The sequence below is a fragment of the Nipponia nippon genome, unplaced genomic scaffold (genome assembly GCF_047370975.1).
Source record: "Nipponia nippon isolate SJK-2023a ecotype South Korea unplaced genomic scaffold, ASM4737097v1 scaffold_16, whole genome shotgun sequence".
NCBI classification, from domain to species: Eukaryota; Metazoa; Chordata; class Aves; order Pelecaniformes; family Threskiornithidae; genus Nipponia; species Nipponia nippon.
The window spans coordinates 3,312,949-3,339,557 of record NW_028262332.1 but is presented as its reverse complement, the minus strand read 5'-3'; the positions used below and the strand labels follow the sequence as shown (position 1 = coordinate 3,339,557).

At 41.3% G+C, this 26,609-nt stretch overlaps 1 protein-coding gene across 5 annotated transcripts in view; it reads left to right on the top strand.

The window, feature by feature from the left end:
- The window catches only part of TNC (tenascin C), a 74,240-nt gene that overhangs the window by 3,202 nt on the left and 44,429 nt on the right, over nucleotides 1-26,609 (top strand). For all 5 annotated transcript variants that reach the window (XM_087752643.1, XM_087752642.1, XM_009475833.2 and 2 more), the window contains 2 exons: nucleotides 22,113-22,705; nucleotides 23,656-24,969. In XM_087752643.1, coding sequence (XP_087608769.1) covers nucleotides 22,243-22,705; nucleotides 23,656-24,969 — 1,777 coding nt within the window. In that variant the 5' untranslated portion in view covers nucleotides 22,113-22,242. The remainder of the gene's footprint in view (nucleotides 1-22,112; nucleotides 22,706-23,655; nucleotides 24,970-26,609) is intronic.

The window sequence follows — 26,609 nt, the reverse complement described above, 5'->3', positions numbered from 1 at the left end:
TCCAGTGTCTCATAAAGCTCTCAGCTTCGGAATGGATGATTTACATCACTGGAAAGTTAGAAATCTCAGCTTTCCAATAATAAAAGGGTATTTGTTTTGAACTGTGGCAGTTTTAGATATTGGGCTTTAAAATTGTGCTCTGATTTACCTGCATGCACTTTCTCAGACTTAATTTCTGGTGTGAATTTAGCACACCCTTCTCAAAGACTGATCTTTGTTATCAAAACCCATGGTTATAAACTATAGAAGCCTGAAACTACTGTAAAGTGTAATAGTTATCCTTAGTAGTTTTAAAGAAGTTGCTGATGTAATATCACAGAAAGGTAATTGTTACTGAAGTAGGAAACTAAGGAAGATAGATAGCAATCAGAGTGAATTAAGTTGAGTAAATATTTTGTCATCACCCAGGCTCAGAAATAGGCAAAACTAGCACAAGCAATTGTAGGACTAGTAACTAGTAAGTTCTGGACAGAAAACCTCATAACTTGAGGTCAAGAGCTGAAAAATAAGAGATGTGTACAGATCACTTATGAGTTTATAAGATGTAATTTAATTCATTAAACTGCTTGATATCAAAGTGGACTTGCTGTCCATGGCTTCTGTTGGTTTTGTGTAGGAGTTTATTAGAAGTTGATGATGATGTTACTATTGCTACAGTGTTTTAGAGCCTCGTTGTATTAGAAAGAGTGAATAGACATAATAAGTGATGCTCTCTGCCACAAAGAACTTGCAATTGCTATTATTAGCTGTTCAAAAAAGTTCTTTGTGTAGTGAAGAGAAAAAAGAAGGAAGAAGGCAGTTCTTTGAGGAATGGGACTACCGGAAAGAAGGAAAATGAACAACCCCAAGAGACAATCTTGAGCTATCTCGGCTTCCACCGAGCTCTGGGGTTTATACAAGTGTGATACTTCCCCTAACTCAATGCTTACTGTCCACTCATGCTTTTGACCCTCTGTCCAATCTGAAGCTGAAGTTAAATGCCTTCCACATGTGGGAAAAGTTAAAAACCGGGCATTCTTCCAGCTAGTGAAACCTTTCAATGTATGATGTAACTAAACTGTGCAGAATGGGCAGACTGGGGAGGAGGAGTCAGAATGGGATTCTGCCTGACAAGAGATGTCTCTTGATCCAGCAGAAAGTGTTTGGGCATTGAAAGAAGGAATATAATAGGGATCCTTCTCCTAAAAGGACAAAGTTTGAATTACTTAGTGTCTCTTTTTAACATTCACTGGAATGATATACATGCCCTCGTAACTAGACACAGCCTTAATGTAATATGTTACTATATTTCTATATGCATAATTTCTCTCTCTCTCCTATATACTGCATATCCTGTTTCTGACAAAACAACAACAACAAAAAACCCTATATCTTCAGTAACTATATCTGGATGTAGACTTTAAAGAATACTAGTTAATATACATTATATCCCATAAAGTACATCTCATAAACAAATGTGAGATTTCACTGGTCAGGTTGTGGAGTCAATGAGAATAACTTTCCATTTATGTTTTTGTTTGGCTTATTCATGAGTCAATCACCAAAGATAAATTCATCCTGAGTTGATCTTGTTGCAAGGAATTTCTCCAAATTCACATCCTTAATTGTCTTGCCACTATAGTTTCAATTAAACTGAGGTGGGATGTTGCCAAGTTTTCAGAATTTCCAACTAGAGAGTCCCTCTGTACGAATAGCCTGTGGCATTTTGTATTCTTTGGGTAGCGGAGAACAACGTTGCCAAGTTTGCATTCAGTCATCCATCACATATTAGCCTACTGGAGGTCCATTCTTCCCTAGCAATAGGGGAGCTCTGCTTCCTACTTAGAAAGATTACTCACACAGAAAGCTCTTTCCCCACAACCAGAACTGCACAGGGAAGAGAAAGGAAGCTTTCTTCAATTCATATAAGTGCTTGGTTTCCAAACTCTTGACAAAAATGAAATTGTTTTATGCTTAGAAAATATATTCTTTTTAGTAATTGAGCAGAAAGTATAGGGTGGTAGAACAGAAATCTTTAATAAAGATTTTAAAAACAATTGCTTGAATCATAGGCACAACAAAGATCTATTGTAGTAGTCTGCCTCTTCCCCATGCCAGGCTGTAGGATTGACTATATGTGTATAGATATCGGCCAAGATACTCAAAGGAGGCTGAAATTGGGTGCCTGGGGAAATTCCACTGTAAGGATTTTGCTTCAACTAAGTACTTGAGCGTTTGTCTGTGCCTTATCCCAAGATGCAGCAGAACATCATAAGCTCATAAACCTAAAATTACAAATGCTAATTTTCTTACAGGATTAGGATATTAACCATAATATTAATCTAAACTGTCTTGATTCTTCTTTAAGTTTATGTTCTTTTACACCATTTTGGTAGCACAAAGCTAAAAGGGGATGTAAATATCTTCTTCTGAGTATATATGAAATTTAAACTGAGGTCGTTTCCCTGTGTGCGCATCAGAACTGGCTAAATAGATTTTTCCACCATTAAGGAACTCCTGCTGGAAAGGGATTAAGAAAAAGATTACTTTCTCAGAAAGAGGTTTACTTTTCATTCCCAAGAAATTAAAAGAACTGGAAGCAGACAGATTTTGTCAATCAATTTTGGGCTTGTCTCAAAGACAGGATGCAGGGTTAGCGGGTGAGAGAGCCAACTGTGAGCTGAACACTTGTGACTGTGGTGTTCTGCCTCTTCGGTTTGATGAAAAGCCTTTATTCGGACAGGAAAGGTTCACTTTCAGTACGTGTTATACACTTCAGTACAAGACCTTAGTGGTTATCTTCCTTCTTGGTCTGGCATGATCTCATTTTGTCAGAAGTCAGTTTGTTAGGCTTTCAAAAGGACCTCAGTGTCTACTTTGCACTGGTTCTTTGTTTTTACTGGTTCTTTTGGAAAGCCAGCCTCTTTTGGATATGCTGAATCCTCCTAAATAGTTTCTCTGTGCTGTGTGACAAAGGTCTATGCCAAGAAAGATATAAAGGTAGCCTGTGATGTGTAGGCAATCCATTCCTCTTAGTGAGACAGTGTAATGCATATTTTTCCTTTACTTGTGGCTTGTACTTCCCTTCTGCATTGCTTGTACAACAGTAATTCAAGTCTGACTCAGAATGAATGCTGCACACTGTAGACTACAAGTCAAATGAGAACAGGATGCATATTAAGGGAAAGGTCTCAGATCATTTTTCTTATTGATGTATTTTGGCAATGTAAATAGTTTCCAGGAAAAAATGCTGGCATTTCCCATGGTGAGCACTCCTTATGAATGTCCTATCTATTTTTCCAGTTTGGTGGCCAAGTGAAGTGTTTATAGGAGGATATACCATCTACAAGCCAGGGAATTTCTATTTCCACTGCCAAGCGTTAATTATGATGTAGACTTATACACTTTACAGGTTAGCAAGTCAATCACAGTGATCCAGCACTACAAGTGCTGCAGTTCCAGGTTTGATGGAAAGAATGCAGGATCCAGAGAGAGCACACCATTCTCAAATGCATTAGGCAATATTTGCACTTACTTGTCATTCTCAGGCTGTTATTTCATATACTGTTTAATTGCCTTAGCATTAGTACACTGGGATTTGATAGGGTCACTGGCAGAAGCAAGGAAATATGGTTTACTACCAGCCAGCCATGTGTGCCTGTCCGTGCTTTCCCCACCACCAGACATGGTGCTGAGACTCTTGCATCTCGGGGAACTCGGTGTCACTGCCCCATCTGCATTCTCAGAAGCCCCGGGGTTCTGGTATTGTAATGCCTTGTCAGTGCTGAGGAAGGTCATTTTGGACACAGCGTTCATTTGCTTTGGTTTGGTTGGGATCCCTCTAGATTTGGGTGTGATTACATTTCCACGTCCCTTATGGTCCCACTGGCACTATTCAAATGGGTGAAGTCTCATCTGGAAGAAAAGGGAACTGATCCTGAATTAATACAGTGCTCTCCAGGTTGTGGCCTGACTCTCTTATGTACTATTTATTTTGCTCAGAACATGTGCAGGAACCCTTAAACTGTATTTGTTTCTGTGTATATACATAAAACCCACACTTGATGTAAGAAAAGTTTAATTCCTATAAATATAAATATGCCCTATATATCCTATAATCCTATATCCTAATACCCTATTAATATGCCCTACTCCATTGACAAGAAGAGGGCCTTAGTGTAAATAAAAATTGAGTCTATGGTGTCTAACTTCAGTGGTTTCACCTGGAGAGAGAGAGCTTTTTCTGCTAACATGAGTAATTATTATTTCACTTTGATATGGGGTGTTGAATATGCATGTAGTATACCTGCTTGACATAGTCTTAATTATATAGTAGAGAAATTTCTTTGCAGAGGATGCCTTGGCCTGATCTGATTTGGTTTATGCTCATATAGGTCAGGAGTACTGCTCATGGAGTAACACGGGGATAAAACCAGTCTGACAGAGAGGAAATTAGAATCCACTGAGCATTTTTCATGCATAGAATGGCACTTCATTGTCTGCATTATTCCTTGTCCGATTCACTTCAGCTTGCATTTCTGAGGGGATGGTTTTCTTCTCTGCGGACTTCAGAGGCTGCCAGCCAAATTCTCATGTGACACAATTGCATTGATTTCACTGGAGATCTGTTACTGGATAATTGAGCTCCACATCCCTTCTTCTATTCCACAGCTCAAATTGCTGTCAGCTAAAACTTTAGCACAGACAGGTCTCAAGCCACTGTGTGTTAAGAGAACGAGGTCAGAGTGTTGTTGGTGGAGGTCTCTCAAGTCTCTCATTAGTGTAACAGTGCCTGATTTGTTGACATTTGAAACAGCAGCGCAGATTTTTGTCCGAGTTCAGTCACCATTGCAATTAATCACTTGCTCAGGGCTGTATATATGGCTGTATTTTCCATTACATTACATAAGTGCTTCTGCTTTACATCAGAGCACTGAGAAACATCCTCAGACTGGACTTTTTAGAAACAGCCTTCTCTCTTTTCCCAAATGCCTTGTACTCAATTTGTTTCATATTTTGTGAATCTAATTTATTTTTTATTTTGTCTTGCCAAGCCATAGTTGATTTCACTCCATCTTCACTCTTCATTATGTATTTTGTTCTACTAAGAGTTTGCTACCCTACCCTAGGTTGCCAAAGATGCAAATTCTTGATGCTACCACATCTGACAGAACTAGGCCAAGCAGATATCTAGCCTGGGGGCTATTACTGGAAGTCGGATTTCAAGGAACTCCTTCTGTGGTCTTGTGAGTTAAAAAAATGTGCACATTCCTGCACATTTTGGATGCTAGTACCAAGGACAGAGGAGCTCTGGCGGGGAGGAAAAGCTGCCCAAGTAAACTAATAATTGTTTTAAAAGCAAAGAATTGTCTGGGCAAGGGTGACCTATATGTTTTCCCAGCTTCTTTCAGGAAGATGACCAAAGTCTGCTAATGACAGGAGGCAAGTAATAATATTTCTGATCGCCAAGAATAGTACAGGCTTTTATGACTGAGTTCTGAGACATTTTTAGAGAGGTCATTTTCATTGCTTGAATAAGTATATGGTTAAATCAAAGTAAAATTACAAACTGCATGCAGATAACCACAATGAATTCTGAAAGTATCCTGCTGACCAATATTATCTGCAGCAATTCATACTTCTTAAACACTTTTTGTTATTCCAGATCAATACACATGTAAATTATTTGTGCTCTTAGTTACAGCAAAGTCATTAAAACAGAAGAATTCCACATAACTAGCCTCTGTATGTGACATTCCTTCAGTTAAAATCACTTTAAATATGGAAAAGTGTGATGCTGGGTGTATGGAGTAGAATTTTGGCTAACCTCTTTCTTCTGACCTCCAGGAGAAATTTAAAAAAACAGCTTCATCAGAGATGCTGTACAAAACGATGTTGTCTCAGTGTGCTTAGCCTATTCACTTGTATACTGTGTGAGCATTTGTTTAACATGTCAGTGGTTCATGGTTCTTATAAATGCAAAGGTCCTATTTTCTACTGCATAGTTTTCACCAGTATTTTTGGTAAGTTTATTAATTCGGCATCTGCTTTTTATAGCAGATCACCTATTTATTCATCTATTCATATTATATTTACCAAGACTATTGATGATTCATTTCCTGTATGAATATCTGTAGAAAAGCTGATGTTTGATACCTCAGTTGTGAATTTTAGGGACAAATGAGACTGTCCAGGCTCCTATCCCCAGCACTGGCTGCTGCTTTGTTCTCAGAAACTCTTGCTCAGCATGAAAGGAGTGGGAAGAAAATTCAGAAGTCCTGAATTTCTGCTCTTCCCATCTCATCACAAAACCATCTAGAACTTTGTGAAATGGGCTGTGGAAAACCTATAGGTGGTTTTGGAAGAAACACTGTGCAGAAGGGTCTGGAAATGAAGCAGAGCTTTGTATGTGGAATGAACCTAAGTTGCTGTGATTCATGCAAAAAAGCACACAAACCTCATAGTTTAAAACTGCATCAGCAAAGCCCTCAAAATAATTCAAAGTGAAGTCTCTAGTGTCTACCCAGAAAATAATGAGCTCCTGACAAAGTGTAACTTGGCAAAGAAACTTTCCAAAGACAAGTTTAGAAAACCGTAGATCTTTTCCAGCTCTGCATCTTTGCTATGAGGAGGAAAAAGCCAAGAGAAGCGAATGCTTTTGCTATTAGGAAAGGCTTTATTAAAAGCTACAGTACATACTCAGGAGGCAAGAGTGATTTCTGCTGTGAGATTATGTGCAAAAGTTGCTTTTGCTGTGAAAGGGGTTTTTTATATTGTAAAAGGCACTAATCTAGGTTTCAGTGTCTATGGCAGTTCTCCTATGGACCTGATTCAATTGCACATTGAACAATCCAGAGCTCCACATACATCTTCAGAGACTAACGGGTATAACTCACTTCTGTGTTGTAAATGCAAACGGGGGTTTCAGTGGGAAACTAAGCAAAAGGAAGGTGTGAACACATCCCTTCTGCTTTCTGTGGAGTCCTTCTGAGATGCCCCATTTCTATAGTTTTTCTGTTTTTAGAACAGCGACAGTTTTTCTGAATCCATTGCCTTTCTTGCTGGTCACATCACTGATGTGTCCTGCTGTTTCTAGTCCACAGTTCTTGTCTAGGCTTTTTTCTTCCAGCTCTTAAAGCTACAGTAAGAACAGAGATTGCTTTGCAGATGGGAGAAAAAAGTGTTTAGCAGATGCATAGTCCTGTCTCTTTTTTTTTTTTTCTCTCTCAAGTTTATAGCAAATTGCTGTACTTGGCTGATTGCTGTGCACCCTGCCATGAGTCTGAATGCAGCTCAAAAGCACCCCACTGACCTGCTTGTTTTGTTTCTCTTTTCTGAGTCCCATTTCCAGAAATTGATGCTCAAGTGTCCAAGCTCTTAACAAAAAACCAAGCTCCAAGGACAGACTGAATTCCCTGTTAACTTGTGCCTCATCTCAGTCACTGGGAGCTAGACCAGATGGGGTCGGTGCTACTTCTCCCATAGTTATCTCGTCTAATTCTGTTTCTCTTTTTTAGTTTATATATAACATGTTTGAATAATCTACCCCATAAAATAGCTAGCTTGTTTCTTGTGGCTTGTATAAAAATCCTTCTGAGGTTTGAGCTGGATGTAGTATTCTTCTTTGCTTCCTGTCTGAGAGCATGAATCACTTCAGTTGTGTAACAGCAGAAGACGTTGCTACACAACGGTGGATACAGCTCATCACGGGGGAAGATTGTGTGTATATGTGTGTATGAATGATTCCTCTGATTTCATGAAACGTCTGGAGACTGTTACAGATGAAAGGGCTTTCTGTAGGTATAAGATAATTAGCTGGACCCATGTATTTTCTTTCTGTTGCAGATTTTTCTCAAATTTTCTGGTGTGTTTCTCTGTGGGTTTTGTTAACCTTTTCATTTATTTCCATGGATTCATCATCTTATTCTGGTAATGGGCTTGGCACATCCTATGTTTTGGTTTCGGAATAAGTCTTCAATTTTCTATTGTTACTCTAGAATTTCAAGCGGTCATGTAGTTATCTGCATATTTGCTACACACCTCTGGTCAGACTTTATTTAGTGCAGAAGACGTTTCCCTGTCTGTGATTCTTTTTCTTCCTTACATTGCAGGGCGTAACACTCCAGTTCTTTGCTTTTTACTTATGTATTTTCTGGCAATTTCATAGCACTCTTCAGGTAGATGTTTAGTTATGGAAATGAGGATTTGACAGTACCTTTCCTGTGAGGTCCTTGGAATACTTAATTCATGGAGACATACATTCCCCCTGTGAGGTTTTACAAGTGGATAAACTGAGACACACCAGATGATTTATAAAATAATTTCAGTGCAGGATGCCTAAGTTTCAGTCCTCAGTTCTAACCACGAGACCACACGATTAATCCCAAGGCTGTGAGCACTTTCTGGAGTCTGCTGAGAGCACGTGGTTCTGTGGGAACTCCACACGTCTAGCCCTAACAAGCCAGCTCTATTTAGCTTCATTTCTCTCGTTACGGTTCAGAAAACTCTGAGATGGTAGGACCTTGGTCGAGAAGCTTTTGCCTCAACTGCTGGGGCAAAAACTAGACATAGTTTTTCTGGGCCTGGGGAATGCATTCAGTGGGAGACTTGTTCATTCCCACTTTGCAATAATACTATAAGGTAACAGTCTATGCCTCACCATTCCATTGAACTATAACTCCTAGATGAACATATTCTTTGGCTGCCCTGTATATTGGTTCATCTCAAGCTTTATTTCCATTTTGATTTTCCCATCAGTCAGCAGTAGACTCCCTGGTAAGTCCATCCGGCAGTTTGTCTTCCCAGTTTTCATAAAGGAGAGTCTCTGCTGTCCAGAAAGATCCATCCTCACAGCACCACAAACCAAGGCTCTGTGGTAGAGCAGAACTGAGCTGCATGCTTCCTTGCCTGCCATCATCTTCCACATGTCCCTGCAGGACAAATCCGGAAGATACTTGCTCCTTTTTTTACGCTGCCTGAGTAGCAGGACTCAAATCACACCAACATACAAGCCCCTGTTGTAAATGTCAGCTGAAATCCATTTAAAAAAAAAAAAAAATTACTCCAAATGAACATTTGTTTGGCTTTTTCAGCTCAGCATTAAGAATTTCGCCTCTTCACATAATAAAAGGAATAAACCTGATTTGTAAAAAAAAACCTGTGCATTTTATAGATGGAGCATTTTAATTTCCTGGGCTTTGCACCTCTAAGGCAGAAAGAAGCAGCAATATAAACCATGTGAGACATTACTTCAGTCAACCAACCCACTGCAGTTTGCATTATTCCCTTGAACTCATTTAGCTGCATCCTTTTTACATGATCTTATCCTTATTTTGCCCCAAACAAAAACTGTATTTTTAAAAAGTAATACAGAGACATATTTTTAGCTGCTGTGAATCACTGGAGTGCCACAGGTCAAATTCACCAGCTGGTCTAACATGCTTTGTAGGAAAAGAGAAAGTGGAGTTGGCTAATACACCAGAACAGTACAATCAAATTAGAAAACTGAGAAATCTGAGTATCTGTCTCCTCTGCTCCCCCTCCCCAGCTCTTTCTTCTCTTTTCCCAGTCTTTCAAGCTGTTTGTTTCACATTTTGAGCCAAGATGGTTTCCAGCCAAACATGCTGAGGGATGCGGGGGGAGCGTTAGTTGTCTGTAGTTACGATACTTTTGTATAATAAGCAGAACTTGCCTTGCACACAAAAGAATCGGTGTCCTCAGAGATGGTGAGAAGCAGAAAGGTAATTGGACAATGAGTCAGCCATCAGTAAAAAGCTCTTTTGCTCTTGGACCACTATTTTTGAAGTATTTTGCTACTTGAAAATTCAGTTTGGTGTCTAATGGTGTTTTAAAATCCACTGACATGTCTTGCTTCCCCATGGGCACAATTCTGCACTTTTAGAGGTGTAAATGAACGTAAGATTAATTCTCTTTCTCCGCTTGTCCTGGGATGAAGGAGAGCATGGGCTCTGTAGTTTCCCGTTCATAATGCTTTTCATTTAGTAATTGAGGTCCAGGCTGCTCTGTGTTTTATTAGAAAAAAGAGGTTGAAGAAATGATTGAGGTGGTCATTCTTTCAAAAAGGCCATTTTGTTCAAAGCAAGCCATAGCAGAAAAATTACTGGTTTCAAAGATTTCCTCAGAAAGGTTTTTCGGGATAGGATGGAATTTCTTCTTGAGAAAGGGAACTCTCGAAATGCTGCTGAATGTATTTTAGGTTTCTTCTTGCTGAGTTTTCAGAATCGAATGAAAAATGGCATCTTTCAATGGCAAAAATACGTATTGTGAAAAAATTTCAACCAGTTGTATCTCTTACTTTATCATCATTTGGTCATAATTCTTGTATAGGGCTCTTTTTATAGACCCAACCTTTATATGCCTGTTTAATTGCTCAGACATCCAATGGAGAGGACAAGGAAATACTGAATGAAGTTATCCAGAATGAAAGGAACTGAGTTAATTTTTTTTTTCTAATATAGGGGATCACTGATGCCACCAAATAACTAATCTGAAATAATGTAATGCTAATAAGTACAAGTATTTCACAGCAGATACCTTACAGTTTATAAGCATCTTGAGTGCTTACAGAAAAATCAGTGCAAAACAACTCGAGCTTTGCTCTTAGACTTCACAAACTAAGCTGACCTTGGGTGTGTGTCCTGCAAGGGAAATTAGTAATGATTTAGTTATAACTCACTCTTCCCCTGCTGTCAGAGCTGAGCTGGTGTTCCTGCCACATCGTAAGGGGTACTACAAAGCATTACAAAAGTTGTCTGAGCTGCAGGACAAAAACTATTCTCATCCAAAGGGCTAAGTCTTTCTTCAAGTCAAATAAAAATTGGGGGTGCATTTTAGTTTACCTCCCCCATAATGGAACAAAAGCCCGGTGTCCTGGTAAAGGATTTCACTACTGCAGAAGGTAGGGGCTGTGTCACTCCAGCAGTGACAGGCATAGGATGGCTTCTGTGAGGCTTGTGCTATTTGGATAGTGTGTTGTGATCCTTCAAGGTGAAATTTGCCACATGGATGTATATAACTAGTACCTGCCACAGGGTTGGGCTTTGTAGAAAATTTGAAAATAGATTAAGATCTTTGTTCTGTCATCTGAGAACAATTAATACCTTTCTTGTGCCCCTTTCCCATCTTATTCCTCTCTCTTTTTCCTGTTGGATAAAATGAAAAGAAAAAAACCCCAATTTATTTATTCACTTCTCAATTCTGCCTGAGACTGTTTTTTAAAGACCCTTCTTTTGTGAGTTTAATCAGATGCTTGATAACAGAAAAAGCGTTGCTAACTAACCCGGGGTACAAAGAAGCCCCTTCAGAGGAACACATGACCTCATCGACAGGATTACTCTATCACATGAATTCAGACTCCATCGCACACCCAAAATAAATGTTAGGGTCCGTTTGCAGCGAAGTGCTTTATTCACCTCCATTCGGCAGGGCATATGCTTTGCCAATGTCTTCCTCAGTCACTGGGATTAAACACATATGGAAATTCAGCACAAGTGGCAGATTTTCCTGGTCACAAATAGCCTGCCGTGCACTCAAAAGCTGCTGGCTGGACCGTGCCTTTGGGCCGTTGCCCTCCTGGAACCAGTGAGCTCTGGCACAGGTTTGCAGTCGTGGGGCAAGTCTGGTTTTCGCTCACAGCTCCCATTGTTTGTCTTGGTTTTGTTGGGTGCTCAGAGCCTTGGCAGCCAGGAGCTGACTCTGGGAACGCTTGTGGGGTCACACACAGCGCTCCCAAAACTAACCCTTTGCCAGAAGGTGGCACGCATCCCTCCCTAATATGTAAGAAGTGACACCATTGTGTTGCCTTGATGCTCTCAGGGTTTCTAGCATCTAATACTGGACAGTATTGATTGCCTTAGGATATCCTTTTTATAGGCACTTCTCAGGAAATATGTGGATTTCTAGCCAGGTGCTTTGAAATCTCAGTTTGGGTGTAAAGACGTTGCTTATATTGCCCCTGTGAATGAAGAGGAGGACATGGAGAGCAGTGCAGCCTCCCACCCTGGCACACTTTTGCTGAACAAGGTATAACAGCAGAGACCTTAGGGTCTCCAAGAAAAGGCAGGAAAGGCTTCCACAGCTGTTGACATAAAATTAACTAAAAAGGCAAGATCCTGCCAAGTCACAAGCTGGAGGCATATTTGGTATAAGCCACATTATCCATAGTCAGGAGCCCATGAGTGTGCTGAAAGGTAACACATCTGCAACTAAGATTGAGATGTATCATTTATTTGTTTCTAATTATGCACATTTAACAATATATTACATGAGAGATTAAACACCAAGTTATGAGCATGGTCTGATTAATTCTGCATTATGCTTCTAAGTCACTCAGCAATTATCTTCATTCATTTTGAACTCAGATAATTTTATTAATTTTGGTGGTACCAAAAATTAGCTATTAAGAGCTTTTGATTCATGTGTCTAGTATGGGTCTCTTCCTGAGTCTGGTTGGCTATATATAACTATTACGTAATGCCATGTTGGGTGCTTCTCATATAAACAACCGTCTTTAAATAGCCATAAGACTGACACAAGCCAAGAGAAGTTGGGGTATTCTAGGATTCAGCAGATGCCGTTTCCTTAGGGTCTGATCCTGCAAATGTGAATTCTGTATAACACTTGTGATACCTGTTGGTGGGACAACAGATGTTGCAAAACCTTGTTCTTGAGGTTTTCCAGTTGATGTTCATGATCGTTTTGATTAAGTGAGGGCTCAAGCTGTTATGAGAGCATCATGTTACAACACATGCTCTGCCTTTACATTTCTTTAAGGGACAGCAGGCTGATTTTTAGCATGACAGCCCCAACATAAAACTTCAAAGTTATCTGCAGGAGTTGTGCAAGGGCAGCAAGCAGAGCAGAAGGTGTGCAGGTTCTGCCACAGTGTTGGCTGCCCTGCACTGCTAGCTGTGAGAACTGCAGCAGGGGCCATTGCTGCCCACCACCCCAACACACTTGAAATGGAAATCTCCTTATAGTAACACAAACCGTTTCCATAAGACTAATCTTCTTTTAATAATGTTAAACACAGGTTTGTTATTTAATTTTGTCGAATGGTGGCTGGCCTCTGGAATGGATCCAACGGAAGCACCGAGTTTATTCTATAAATAATTGTGTAGGCATGGCCTTAACAAGAATATCTTATACCCAGTAGCCCTAAACAACATGATAGTTGTTTCAGAGCAGCTCTGCTCTAGCCAGATTGTATAATTTCCAAAGGCACCTCGTTTGCCCTTTTCACCATCAATTTTGTCTGCTATCTGTGGCCTACTTAGAAGGAGACTGTGATTAAACCTTATTAAGAACTGTAGCCCCTTGGCTACTATTGTTTAACACACTTGGGGCTTCCTCTAATATGGGTAGTATATAAATCCATTAAGAGACAACCTCTGGCATGAAGATCATAGAACTTAGGCAGAAAAATTGAGAGCAGGGAAAGTCTTTCCATAGAGGATAAACTGAAGAATCTCTCTAGAGGAACAATTGGAAACGTAAAAAGAATTAAGTAATTTAGTTTAGTTATTTGCACTTTGTTTAGGGTGCAAATCTGCTATAGACTTATTAGAAATCAGGATGATAATTGACTTGGGTAAACTCATGCCAGAAGTTAGGAATGACCTCAGATCTCACAAGTCCCAGCACAGTGCCATTTCCACACACCTGGTTCTCCTCTGGGTTCTTGTTCCTTTGTTCTTGATGGAATAGCAATAGCAGCAGTAGTATGTTCAGGCAGAATTTCTTTGCTTTTTCTCATCGGCAGCCAGGTAATTCCTAAGAAACATAAATCAAAAAAGTCTTTAGGACTATGAAACTGGAAGGCACCTCTTGGTTGTTGAGTTCAATATCCTGTTATTGCAGGCACCTCATCACATAATCTGTTTTTCACTTCTGTTTAATTATTGCATGTTTTCAGCAGCCGTTTTCTCCCAGCTGTATCTCTGCCAGCTGGCTTAATTTTTCATTTAATTCATAAGATTTGCTCATGATATTTCATACTTTATTGATCAAAGGTGTTACTGATACTGGAAGAAGACCACCTCTGATCTCTGAACTTTTGCTCTGCTTTGAAAAACAGCCAAACTCATTGTTTAGTTTGGAAACGTCTGTTCTCTTTCTGAGATCCTGAACAAGGATAGACCTAGAGAGATTTTCCATGGCTAAGAGTACAAAACTTTTGAAACAAACTCGTTTATAATGGAATAATCATGCTAATTTAACTCAAAACAGTCACTGTACGACAGAAGGTTTAGTCTCTCATGGGACTCTTTTTGTGCTTATAATTCAGAACTTACCATAGCTTTTTCACGTTTTTATGGATGTTGGCTTCAGTGGGTTATTTTTCCTTCCCCTTTTGTGGCACTGTCATGCTGATGGCTTTGAAATATGAGCCTTTGCTAAATTCTAAATTGTACACAAAGCAATTAATTAAAATTATTTCCAAAACAGCCTTGTAAAGCCCTGTCTATATGCTGCTTTTTAGCCAAGGTAGAATGGGAGGAGGCTAAAATTAATCCAAATGATTTTATTTAAAGATGACATACAGTAGGATCTGTGAACCAGAAACTATACAGCTTCTCAAAAGTAGAAATGTCATCTGAGGGCCGAATCCAAAGATGAAAAACTAATTGGAGCGAAGAGTTCACACTTAGCTGAGTGATGTTTAATGCAGGACCTCAGGGGCTGGATGGGGCAAAAAATATCTGTGTATTTGTTTTAATTGCTGATCTTTGAAACAGTCTGAGGTACAGATCTGATCGCAGTTCTAGTAATCACCAGGATCTACTGTAGGGTTAATTTATGGTAATCTAAAATTTGTTTTGTTTTTATTAGTAATTCCAGTGGCATGGGCAAGGCCCTCAGAATGTATGATGGATGCATTCTGCACATGAAAACTCTAATCGATGAGAGCTAAGAAATCAATCATGAATTAACTGTGAAAATCAGTTCCTATCTCTGCATTCAAAGTGCCCGTATTTGTAAGTGTTCTCAGTCCCATGAAGGGGACTGCTCGTAAATGTGCAGTGCCAACACGAGATGAAACACAGGTGGCTCCAGGGTATATCCAGAGCTCTGAGGTGTAGATGTTTACCCACATCAAACACAAACTGCCAGTTTTCCCTTAAATAAAAAGGATTTAAGTCATAAAGGCACACTTGTGAAAAGGAACGTATGGTATTAGGGTCTGGTGCTGTAAGGTGCTATAAATGCCTTCTAGGAGGTGCTTGTGTTTGAACCACTGCAATGGGACTCAGCAAAGCTGGATCAGCTTTGTCAGTCTTGCAGTGGGTAAAATACTTAGGCCTGAATACAGAGGCTTCTAGGAGCTCAGGTGTCTCAGTGCTGGCCTCTCTATGTCTCAGTTTTCCATATTTGAACTGGAGGAATGATGCTTTGTCCACTATAATTACAAAATCTTTTGGAGAAAAAGCTTTCTGCCACACCTACAGCACACATGGGTGCCATGGGGCCCTTGTTCTGGGGCTATGGGCATCACTGGGTCACTTCTGTAACAGAAAGTGGATTTAAGTACCTAAACCAGCTTTATCTTGAGGCTTCATACTTCTCTAGTCAAACAAACATATTTTAAAACTTCCTTCCCAGGAAGAAAGCTTCCTCTCTGCCTCTTTCTCCATGCAGTTGTTGCAGAGGGTGCTTTCTCCCTCTTTTTCACTGTTGTTGGACATCCATAGACAGCAAGATCTTTTTGGTTAATGCTTTTCTTTCCTTTTAACTTTCAGGAATAGGTTTAGTCTGCAAATCTGGAGCAGGGTGGGGTGGCAAAGGCTTTCAAATAGGTGCCTTTACATTTTGCTATTTATAAAGAGGGTGGGGCGGGGGTGTCACGGAGACCGGATCCATGGTTGTTTGCGGTTTACCAGATGTGGGATTTCTTACACAGAAAACTGTAGAGTATATGCAGGACGTTTTTTCTTCATGAGCTGGCCATGAAGGTAGAAGTGAAGTTGTTTGAATATAGATTAGAGTTAAGTCTTCACAGTGCCGCTTGGAAACTGGATGGATTACAGCTTATCACACTTCATTTTATCTGTTAGAACTTTTGAGAATAAGGGAATCAGCTTCTTTCTTTCTTCTTTGATAGTTATGATCCTCTCTTTCTTTCTTCATGCAGTCGATTTAAGACTTTGAAGGAAATTTCTGAATTCTGAGTATTTCTCTTCGGAGCTTCCCATCGTAGACATCATATCTGTGGTGTCTAATTGGTGTTGAAACAATTGCAACATTTCTTCGCACACACCTTCTTTGTAAGCCTTGGGGAACACAATGGATTTTCTGAATTACTCTAGATTTGGCTTCCTTAAAATTCTTGTTCTTAGAATGAATACAATGTAAATAAAGAAGAAAAAAAATCAGTAATTTGGCTTTGATCATTTCTGCTGGAAAGATTCAGTACTGATGGTTCAGGACTGTTATGAATTTCTGCTCTCCACTGTGATTTAATGTAGTTTGACCTACACTGAATATCCCTGCTGATTCCTTTGCCCTGTTGGAATTGGGAATGGAAAGAAAATTATTTTCTGTAGTTATGAATGTATGGAAACAGCAGTGAAAGATGATGAAGTCAGAACTGTTTGTGTTTTTGCCTGCCGTGTCAAAACTTTCAGCCCCTTCCCCTTCTCTTTCTTCGAGAACATTTCAGTTTACTTCAGACTTAATCCATCTGTGTTTGAGAAGATGCCTGGAGCCTCAAGAGTCACATGGTCTTGGCGAAGCTACATTAGCACTTTTTCTTTAAAAGGTTGCACCTTTTGAAGCCTTGCCTTGTAAAAATGCACTCTGGCATTTTCAATTTATTAATCCTCTGTAATAGCACTGCTTGTATTCCTTGTAGATAATGCACAAATTCCCCATGTCTGCAAAGAGGGAGTATTCCAGGTCAGATCAAATTCCTAACGTGGCTCTTTCTCCTGTACGGCAATCGATAAAGAGAAGAGCACCGTGATACCATGATGCCAGTGCCTACACATGTGCACTGCTGGATACACCAGTCTTGAGGGAACAGATGGCTACATCATGCCTTGCTGGGAATTCTTGAATGGAAACATGAAGTTCCTTCAGTTAACAGATCACAGAAAACTATTTTGGGGTTAACAAACCTCAAAATGCACCGTTTTGTGTTTTCTGTAGAGGGCTATGGATCTTCTCCAACTGAGTTTTCCTCTTTTTCGGAATCCAGCCCTTTGCTACTTTTATGCAGATTTTAACAAGATGTGCTTGAATTCACTATATGCTGACAATATTTGGTCCTCTCCTCCCGTAATGTTGGAAGTATCTGTTTAGAGAGGAATTGTTTCCTTTTTTCTCTGTTTTTTCTCCTTCCTTCTTTAAGTCTGATTTCCAAGTCATGACATGTAAAGGGTGTCTAAGCAAATCTAATCAGCCTTCTGCCTCCTTTGAGAAAGACAGCTGCGGTACTTTTTAACACCTCCATTTCTTCATTGCTGTAATCTGTTTTGACTAAAATCACACAGGGTTCTCATTTGCATATTTATCACTCCACATACCCACAAATCATCGCACCACTCTGCCACTCCTGAATTTGCAAGAGAGACTAGAGTGGTACACTGGAACTTTAAACTATGCAAACATTAATTTAGTTTCTCACACCTGCTGGTTTCCAGCAAATATGTCTTTGGAGAAGGAAAATATTCATACATTACCTTTGCTTAGTATTCCCCGGGAGTCAGGATTCCTGGGGTTTTTGCAAGATTGATTGAAAATTTCCTATTAAGAAACAAATTTCTAATTAAATGGAAGGGTCCTGAAAAAGTTCTGATGTCAGGAGGGGGGCAGGGGGGGAATGTCTAAACAAAAAAATAACCCTGCCATTTTTTCAGCTTTTGACAACCAGACTATGATGTGCTTTCAGATCCTCAGATGAAAGGGTTGCAGTGGAAATGAACATTATTCCTTTCCTTTGTGCTATTGACAGTCCCATCTTACTTCTACCACATATCATTAAGAATATTACTAGCTAGTGATCAGGTTTTCAAGGAGTGTTTTCCTAGGAATGTTTTTTTTTTCTCTTTGGATAACATCTAACTTTTATAGTTAGTGTTTATACAATACAAGGAAATTTTTTTTTCCTGAATCTCTTTCTGCATCAGCTGGTACTGCATAGGTGCCATAATTAGCTTCTCAATTCATAGTCCCTATTTTTTTTAATAGACCAAAGAAATTCTAAAGTGAATAGTAACATGCTCTGAGCCAGCCAAGACTGAGTAGAGAGGAGACAGCAAGCTTAGACTGTGGCTGGGATGAAAAAATGTGTATTATGTTCATACTCTTCTGACTTGAACTTGAACCCAACTCTCCTTGCAGAGATTTCAAACTTTCAACACCACTACTGCCCAGTGGCTGAGCCATTGCCAAATGCCCTCTTCCCATGTCATGTTGACATGGACAGCACATTTATCAGAGAGACTGACATCTCTATCCTGGGCACCTAGACCAACAATTTCAGATATATCACTCATTAAGTTTATCTTCTCTACAGTTCTCGCACAATTTAAAAAAAAAAAAAAAGTTCTCTTACAATGATAGCTGGTGCATCCAGTGTTAGTGATCCAAGGTTTCATTGCTCAGCCTGTACCTGCACAAGCTGTACTCAGATGGGTAGGCTACCTAAGTGTTCTCAGAAGCAAAAATGTGCCCAGCAGGCCTCAGACTCCGAGAGATACACCCTTGGATCTACTTTTTATCTGGTGCCAGTATGCAACTCATTAAGTGGCATGACTGCAAAATTCTGTCCTGCAGGAAGTCACTCCTGACTTGTTGTTATTTGTATTGTGGTTGTGCGTAAGGGAACAGGAGAGGAGTAAAAGATAACTCTTGCCCAGTAGGGATGACGGCTGTGAGAAGATGCCAGTAATCAGACTGGGAGAACATGAGCTCTAGACTTAATTGTGCTGCATGATGAGTAGAATATATTGCAGACCAACCATATCATCATTGCCAAGATTTTTCAAGCAGTTGTGTTGTAGTTGGGACGGTGGGAAGACATGAGGGGCACAGTTTATTATGATAAGTAATATTCCATATTAGACAAACTGCTTGTAAAAAATGGACACATTCTTGGTCATATGAGCCTCTCAACATATCCGAGACATACGCTACAAACATCACTTAGCTCCTTTTGTATGCATTGTAGCAAGGCCAAACTCATGATGAGAAGGGTCATCTTCTTTTGCAAACTCTTGCTGCAAGACTTTTAGGTGCCTGTAAATAATTCAGCAGCTAATGCCTGCAAAAAAAAAAAAAATAAAGAGAGGATATCTCCAAGAGGCAAGTTTAAAATACAGTCTACATGAGCTGTTTTGAAAGGAAGAAGATGGGGAAAAATGAAGGAACAACAGAGCCTGACAGTTGCTGTGGCTTCCATTTCTCTGGAATGGCCTGCTCCTGGGTGGTCCATTGTGGTCTGAGCTGTTGTTTAGATACGTTTGAGGAATGGGAGTTGGAGAGAAGGATGTCATCTTTGTTCTTCCAGCCAAAAATACGGCTAATGTATAAATAATTGTATGAAGGTGTCTTGTTTTGTAGATCTCAGATCTAGGAGTGGAGCTCAGCTAATCATGCTGGGTCCTTGGCAGATCAGATGAGAAACACCTGATGTGAACTAGCTCAGACATCGCATTAGGTGTCAAGATACAGAGGTCACAAATCAGACACTGGGGAATGCTTCTTCTAGACCACCACAATGCTTCTTCAAAAACTTCAAAAGTCTGTCAGCCAAGATACATTAAATCTTTCAGTGTCATCTGTAGGCTGAGAGGTTTGGCTGACTGTAATGCAGTGAGTATCCAGTAATGGTGTTCATGTGGCTTTCATCAATAGTGAAGATGATAGTGACAGTGGTTCTTGTCAGAAGCAGGTTTTTCATTTTCTAGGCATATTAAAAAAAATTAGTTTGTACCGTGGTAAAATATGTGAACTCACATCAGTCAGCAGAAGAACTACAGTCAATTTTCTTTGTTTGGGCAAGGCTCATATTCTTGTAGGCTGGGATTACAAAAGCCATAAGGAAATTGATGCTCGACTTTGCCTAAAATTCAATGAGAATGAGATGCAGAGCTGCTTCCAGTTTGTTCTATTTTCCACTAGTGATGCATCTGTCAAGCAGCCTGTCCCTTAAATAACTACTTGAGGATTAGGCACCAATTTTAGCCATATAACCTTGTCTCAGGGCAAAAAATGTATAGCACATGGAATTTCATTGCATGGAAAGCAATTTGCAAACCCCAAGTGGGAGTGCTTGAGAGTAAAATCCCACTTCAAATACTGTCCTGAACATGTTTCATGAACTGGCAACCCAATTTAGGGGTTGGCCTGAGTCACAAATGAGACCTGGACCACATCTGTCTCTGTTATTCTTTATTAGCTGCCTTGTTGATCTCTTTTGGTGCAGACAGGGGTTGCAGACATATTTGAACAAATGGGTTAAGTGTTAGAAATGGCTTAAAGCTGACTGGTTTTCCATGACAAGAAAAAAGCCTCCACTGCTGCTTGTTTACTTCTGGTTTATTCCCCAATAAAAAGGGGTGAAGTTCACTCTTTGTAAGCTCAACATTGTCTACAAAAAAATTAACTTCGGTAAAGTGTCTGATGTATTATTGTTATTCTTTCACAAAAGCAGCTGGGATAGCATGGGAAAAAAATTATCTTTACATTTTGGTGGAAGCAGAAGGGTGGAAGAAGCTAGTTTCCCATCTGACAAATGAATTATCATAAAAACCGTGGTGTTCAGAGAATAAATTGCTGTTTCCTCCATTACTGGCATTTCACTAGCTTACAACTAGTGAAAGTACAGTCACTGACCTAACCGTTTAACCAAACTTTTCTAGAAGTAGAAAGGAGAACAAATGCTAAGGTGACATTTATTAGGCACACTTGTTTAGTCAGTCCATTAGCTGCTTTTGGTTCTCACTCTGCATGCTGAAGGGTTGATTCTGCATGGAAGTCAATAGATGTCTTTCAGCTACCCTGGCTCATATCATTTGAAAGGAACCAGTACAGACAGAGGAGGAAAAGGAAATATTGAAGCTAATAGAAAAGAATGAGTTTCAGGAAGAGCTAGTACAGCCCAGCCATGCTTGTAACCATAAGCAAGCTCTTGTATTATAGCTGATGAAAGATCAGACAGTGGGAAATGTTGCCTAGTGAAAAGGTGTCTTAGTTGCTAAAAAGACTTTTTTACACCTGTATTGATCTAAAGCTTTCTCTCTTTCTTGAAGGACTTAGATGATCAAAGGATTTAATTTCCTTCTCTTCCTCTCCCTTGTGCGTGTGTGCACACATGTATTTCTATTGCTGCTTCTTACAGTGTGTCTTCCTTCTTGGAGTCTCATCTTCTGCTCTGTCTCACTACTTCTATGCTAAAATATTGCTAGCTATGATACAAGCACTGACACCAGAACCTTCAACCTGCAGTGTCCTCCAGAGAACTCCATTTATCTTCATGCTGTAGACAAATCATCAGCATAGTGAAACTTACTGTTGGGCTATAAGCCCTTGGAATCAGATTCCCAAGCAATTGCAATAATTTAAAGCATACGGAAAAGGACTGCAATGAGCTTAGTAGTGTTGGTATGTCTTTTGACAATGTCTTGAGTTTGTTAGATGATCCAGCCTTCAGTAGCCTTCAAGCAGTGGACCAATGCGTGAAGGAAATACAGACTCTTAACGTTAGTTGAATCATAATAGGACATATATTTATTTTACCTACCTCTGTCTGAAAGTAGTGTTTTCAGTTGAGATGAGACTCAGCAGGCTTCTTTGCCCTGGTCTTCTGCTTGAGGCGGTTAAACCTTCCATACTCCACTATACTTGCTCTAAATGGGAAGTAATAGTAGCTTCCTTCAAGATTCATGTCTTGTGACATTTTGTTCACAAGCACACTGAGATCCTGGAAAACAAGGTAATGCACTGTTATTATATGTAAGAACAAGCTCAGCAGCTTGGATGAAGCGAGATTGTACATTCAATAGCACCCCAGCTATGTTCTTTAAGGATGCCAGCACACATTTGGTGTCATAGGCCTTTTGTTGGGTGGTGTAGCTGCAGTTCATCCCTTACACTGCTCCTTCTTCTTTTAGGGAACAAGCGTGCCAGGAAAGGAAAGGATATCCAACTTGGTTTGAACTGGCTCTCTAATTTCTGCTCCAGACTACAAAGGCCAAACATATATAAGACTCCATCAGCTGTGAAAAGGAACTGAACGCTGCAATGGGACTCCCCACCCAGGTTTTGGCCTGTGCAATCTTAGCTTTGCTGTACCAGCATGTCAATGGTGGACTCATCAAACGAATTATCCGGCAGAAGCGGGAGACCGGGCTAAATGTGACCTTGCCAGAGGATAATCAGCCTGTGATTTTTAACCATGTCTACAACATTAAGTTGCCTGTTGGCTCCCTTTGCTCTGTGGACCTGGATACAGCAAGCGGTGATGCAGACCTGAAGACAGAAATTGAGCCCGTCAAGAATTACGAGGAGCACACGGTGAATGAGGAGAACCAGATTGTCTTCACACACCGTATTAACATTCCCCGCCGGGCTTGTGGCTGTGCAGCTGCCCCAGACATTAAGGATCTGCTGAGCAGACTAGAGGAGCTGGAGGGGCTGGTATCCTCCCTACGGGAGCAGTGTGCCAGTGGGGCTGGATGCTGTCCTAATTCCCAGGCAGCAGAAGGTAAGGCAGGCTGGGGAACTGCTCTTGGGGAAATTCTTGTGCTGGCTGTGGATCTTGTTTAGAGTAGATACTCAAATCTGTTTCAAGAATGAACAAAAGTCAACCTGTTAAATTTGAAACGTAATCAAAACTGGGAATGTATTTGGCCAGCTTGCAAGATACACTCATTCACAGTTTTGCAGTTCTGTGAATCTGTGGGTCAGAAGTCTGCCTGGGCTGCTTTGTAGCTGCGGCATTGAGCATGTACAGTACTTGGGCATGGTGACAATCTGTGTCGGAGTTAAGATTAAAAGTCATGCAGTCCAAGCTCTTGGCTCCACATTTTGTCCCCTTGAGTAAGCTGCCAATGTAACCGTTTTCATTTCCAAGTTTTCTTTAATAGAGACCAATGAAAATACAGCAGGACATAAGGCAATAGACAAGCATAAATAGTTAGAGAAGGCGGGGGGGAGGTATCCTTCCAGCTGTTTTTTAAAGTGAGGTAAGAGATTGGTCATACAAGAGAGAAAACACAGGTCGTCTCAGTAGTAATCTGTCCCTCTAAGCACAGAGCTGGTCTCACAGTTGATGATACAGCACGCTGCCTGGCTTTTTATGTTCTGAATTGGTGAATAACGCTTCATGGTGCATGCCCTAATGAAGCAGTCAGGAAAGCTGCTCAGTCAGTGGAAGAGGGATTTTGAGAAGGGCAGAGGAATCCAGCATGCTCATTTACCAAGTAGTTGGCAGGGGCTCTTCCCTGGCATTAGTGTGAATTAAAGCATTCCTGGTAAACTAAATCTCACCAGAGAAAGAAGGAGGCATTCTCATTTGAAAGCTTTGGTGATTCTGGAAATTATGTCCTACAAGGAGCTGGGAAAATCAGTCCCCTTTTAGGCTGTGTGTGCCACACTGGCTTAACACATCCCAGAGCCAAGGGGAGTAATGGGTTTTTTGGATTGTTGGTACAGGTCGCCTGGACACAACACCCTATTGCAGTGGACATGGCAACTACAGCATTGAGATCTGCGGCTGCATTTGCGAGCCTGGCTGGAAAGGCCCCAACTGCTCTGAACCAGACTGCCCACACAACTGCTTCAACCGGGGCCTCTGCGTCCAGGGCAAATGCATCTGCAATGAAGGCTTCACTGGCGAGGACTGCAGCCAGGTTACCTGCCCATCTGACTGTAATGACCAAGGCAAGTGCGTGGATGGGGTTTGTGCGTGCTTTGAGGGGTACACAGGCACAGACTGCAGCGAAGAGCTCTGCTCCCAGGGGTGCAGTGTGCATGGGAAGTGCGTGAGCGGGCAGTGTGTGTGCCACGAGGGCTTCACCGGTGAGGACTGCAGCGAGCCGCTCTGCCCCAACAACTGCCACAACCGTGGGCGCTGTGTGGACAATGAGTGTGTCTGCAATGAGGGCTACACTGGTGAGGACTGCAGCGAGCTCATCTGCCCCAATGACTGCTTTGACCGTGGGCGCTGCGTCAACGGGACCTGCTTCTGTGAGGAGGGCTTCACTGGGGAGGACTGCGGGGAGCTGACCTGCCCTAACAACTGCAATGGCAACGGGCGCTGTGAGAACGGGCTGTGTGTCTGCTACGAGGGCTTTGTGGGGGATGACTGCAGTGAGAAGAGGTGCCCAAAGGACTGTCACAACCGTGGGCGCTGCGTGGGCGGGCGCTGCATCTGCCAAGAGGGGTACCTGGGCGAGGACTGTGGGGAGCTGCGGTGCCCCAATGACTGTCACAACCGCGGGCTCTGCGTCAATGGGCAGTGCATGTGCCACGAAGGATTCATTGGAGAGGACTGTGGGGAGCTGCGGTGCCCCAGTGACTGCAACAACCGTGGGCGCTGTGTCAACGGGAAGTGTGTGTGCCATGAGGGATTCATCGGGGACGACTGTGGTGAGCTGCGGTGCCCCAACGATTGCAACAACCATGGACTCTGTGTCAATGGGCAGTGTATGTGTAACGAGGGGTACACAGGGGAGGACTGTGGGGAGCTGCGGTGCCCCAACGATTGCAACAACCGTGGGCGCTGTGTGGAGGGGCTCTGTGAGTGTGACAATGGCTTCATGGGGGAGGACTGTAGCGAGCTGTCCTGCCCCAACAACTGCCACCAGCATGGGCGCTGCGTTGACGGGCGCTGTGTATGCCACGAGGGCTTCATGGGGGAGGACTGCCGTGAACGGTCCTGCCCCAACGACTGCAACAATGTGGGACGCTGCATCGACGGACAGTGTGTCTGTGAGGATGGTTACATGGGGGATGACTGCTCCGATGGTAGGTTGCAATGTCCCTTTTGAACTGCTTTCCCTGGGTAATTCTCTGTGTCCATCCAGCAGCCCTGGAGGCTCTGTGAACCTTTTCCATATAGCTGGGCCCTGTCGCCACTCTTCTTTATCATAGTCCAAACAGCTGAATCAGAGAAGTAATGCTACTGGTAGCAAGCTCTTGGCCTCCCTTACTTTTCAGGGCTATATAGTGTAGCGGTCGCTGGTGACTTTTGGTGATCAGCAAGCCAACAGGCTGATAATGGTGATGCAGTCTATTTGTTATCACCAAGTTTGCTCCCACCACAATGTCACCAGAGCTGTAGCTAGCACTGGCTGGGATTTGTCACCATGACCTTTTAGTTTCTCATAGTACCTCTCAATGCTAAAAAAAAATGCATCTGAAAGAAACTGTTCTAGATATGGAGAAGAGGGCAATGTATCCAGAGTCTTCTTACTAGGTATTCAGCAGGATTAGTCAAAAGAATATGGACTGAATTTTGACTAAAGAATAAGGCTTTATAGTAATGAGATAACGTAGATAATGTCAGCGAATAAAGAGCCTGGGTATCAAACGTTTTTCACAGCCAGGTGCTGGTTCCCAGTCTCATGCTAGATGGGTAAGAAAGGGATTTGCATTTACAATGCTATCACCATTGTAAAAGCCGAAAATGAAACACACAGGACTGACAAAATATACTGACAGACACCAAGGGCTCAGCAACTTTGCTTTGGAGGTAGATCTCTGAGCCGGAGCCCTGATGGAGGTAGAGGGTGTAGTAGAGGCAAGGCACAGACAGAAAATAACGTTGCCCTATCTGAGTGATCTGTACGAGACAACTGTCATGATGGAATTGCCAGACGTTGCAAATATTGCAGTGCAAGCTTTCAGGATTATTACAGGGATTTTGGCTATCTCTCAATTGGCCAAATAGATTTTTCTAACTAAAGTAAAACTTGATTTTATATGTATTATATATGTGTGTGTATATATATGTATGTATGTGTATGTTAGATCCGACAAAGCTTAGAGTAAAATCATGGAATCAGCTGGAGTGGAAACTTAACTATAAAGCCACGTGCTTAGTTTCCCAGTACCACTGACTCTATGGAAATTGATAGAAAATTTTGGCAGCTAGGTAATGACAGGCATTACGCTGTAAAGGACGGAGTTTTCTTTAGGAACTAAAATCTTTGTAGAGTAATCAAAGAGTACTTTGGGGTTGGGAACATTATAAAAGACAATGAATACCCTTGAAAAAAAAATTCCTATTTTTCATCTCCTCCTTCTGGAAGACTCCCAAGCCACATTTTGTGCTCTTGTGTGTGCAAATGTGGAGTAATCTATTGAAAGTATTACAAAAATAATCATGTTTTATTTTACTTTGGAAAATCTGTGCAATTCTGTGTATCCAAACCCCAGGACTTCCAGCTATAAGTTCATGTGTTGCTGGCAATTGAATTTAACGTCTGAATCCCTAGGGACCCAGCTATAGTCGTCTTGTGCTGTAGCCATGAGAGGAGGAGCTGGAACACAGTCAGCCATAGGTTGTGCGCAAGTGTGAGAGTAGAAATTGGCTCAGGACTTTTGGAAATGTCTGTAGTCTTCATCAGCTGAACATTCCTTTCTTCAAGCGGCTAATTTGTGTG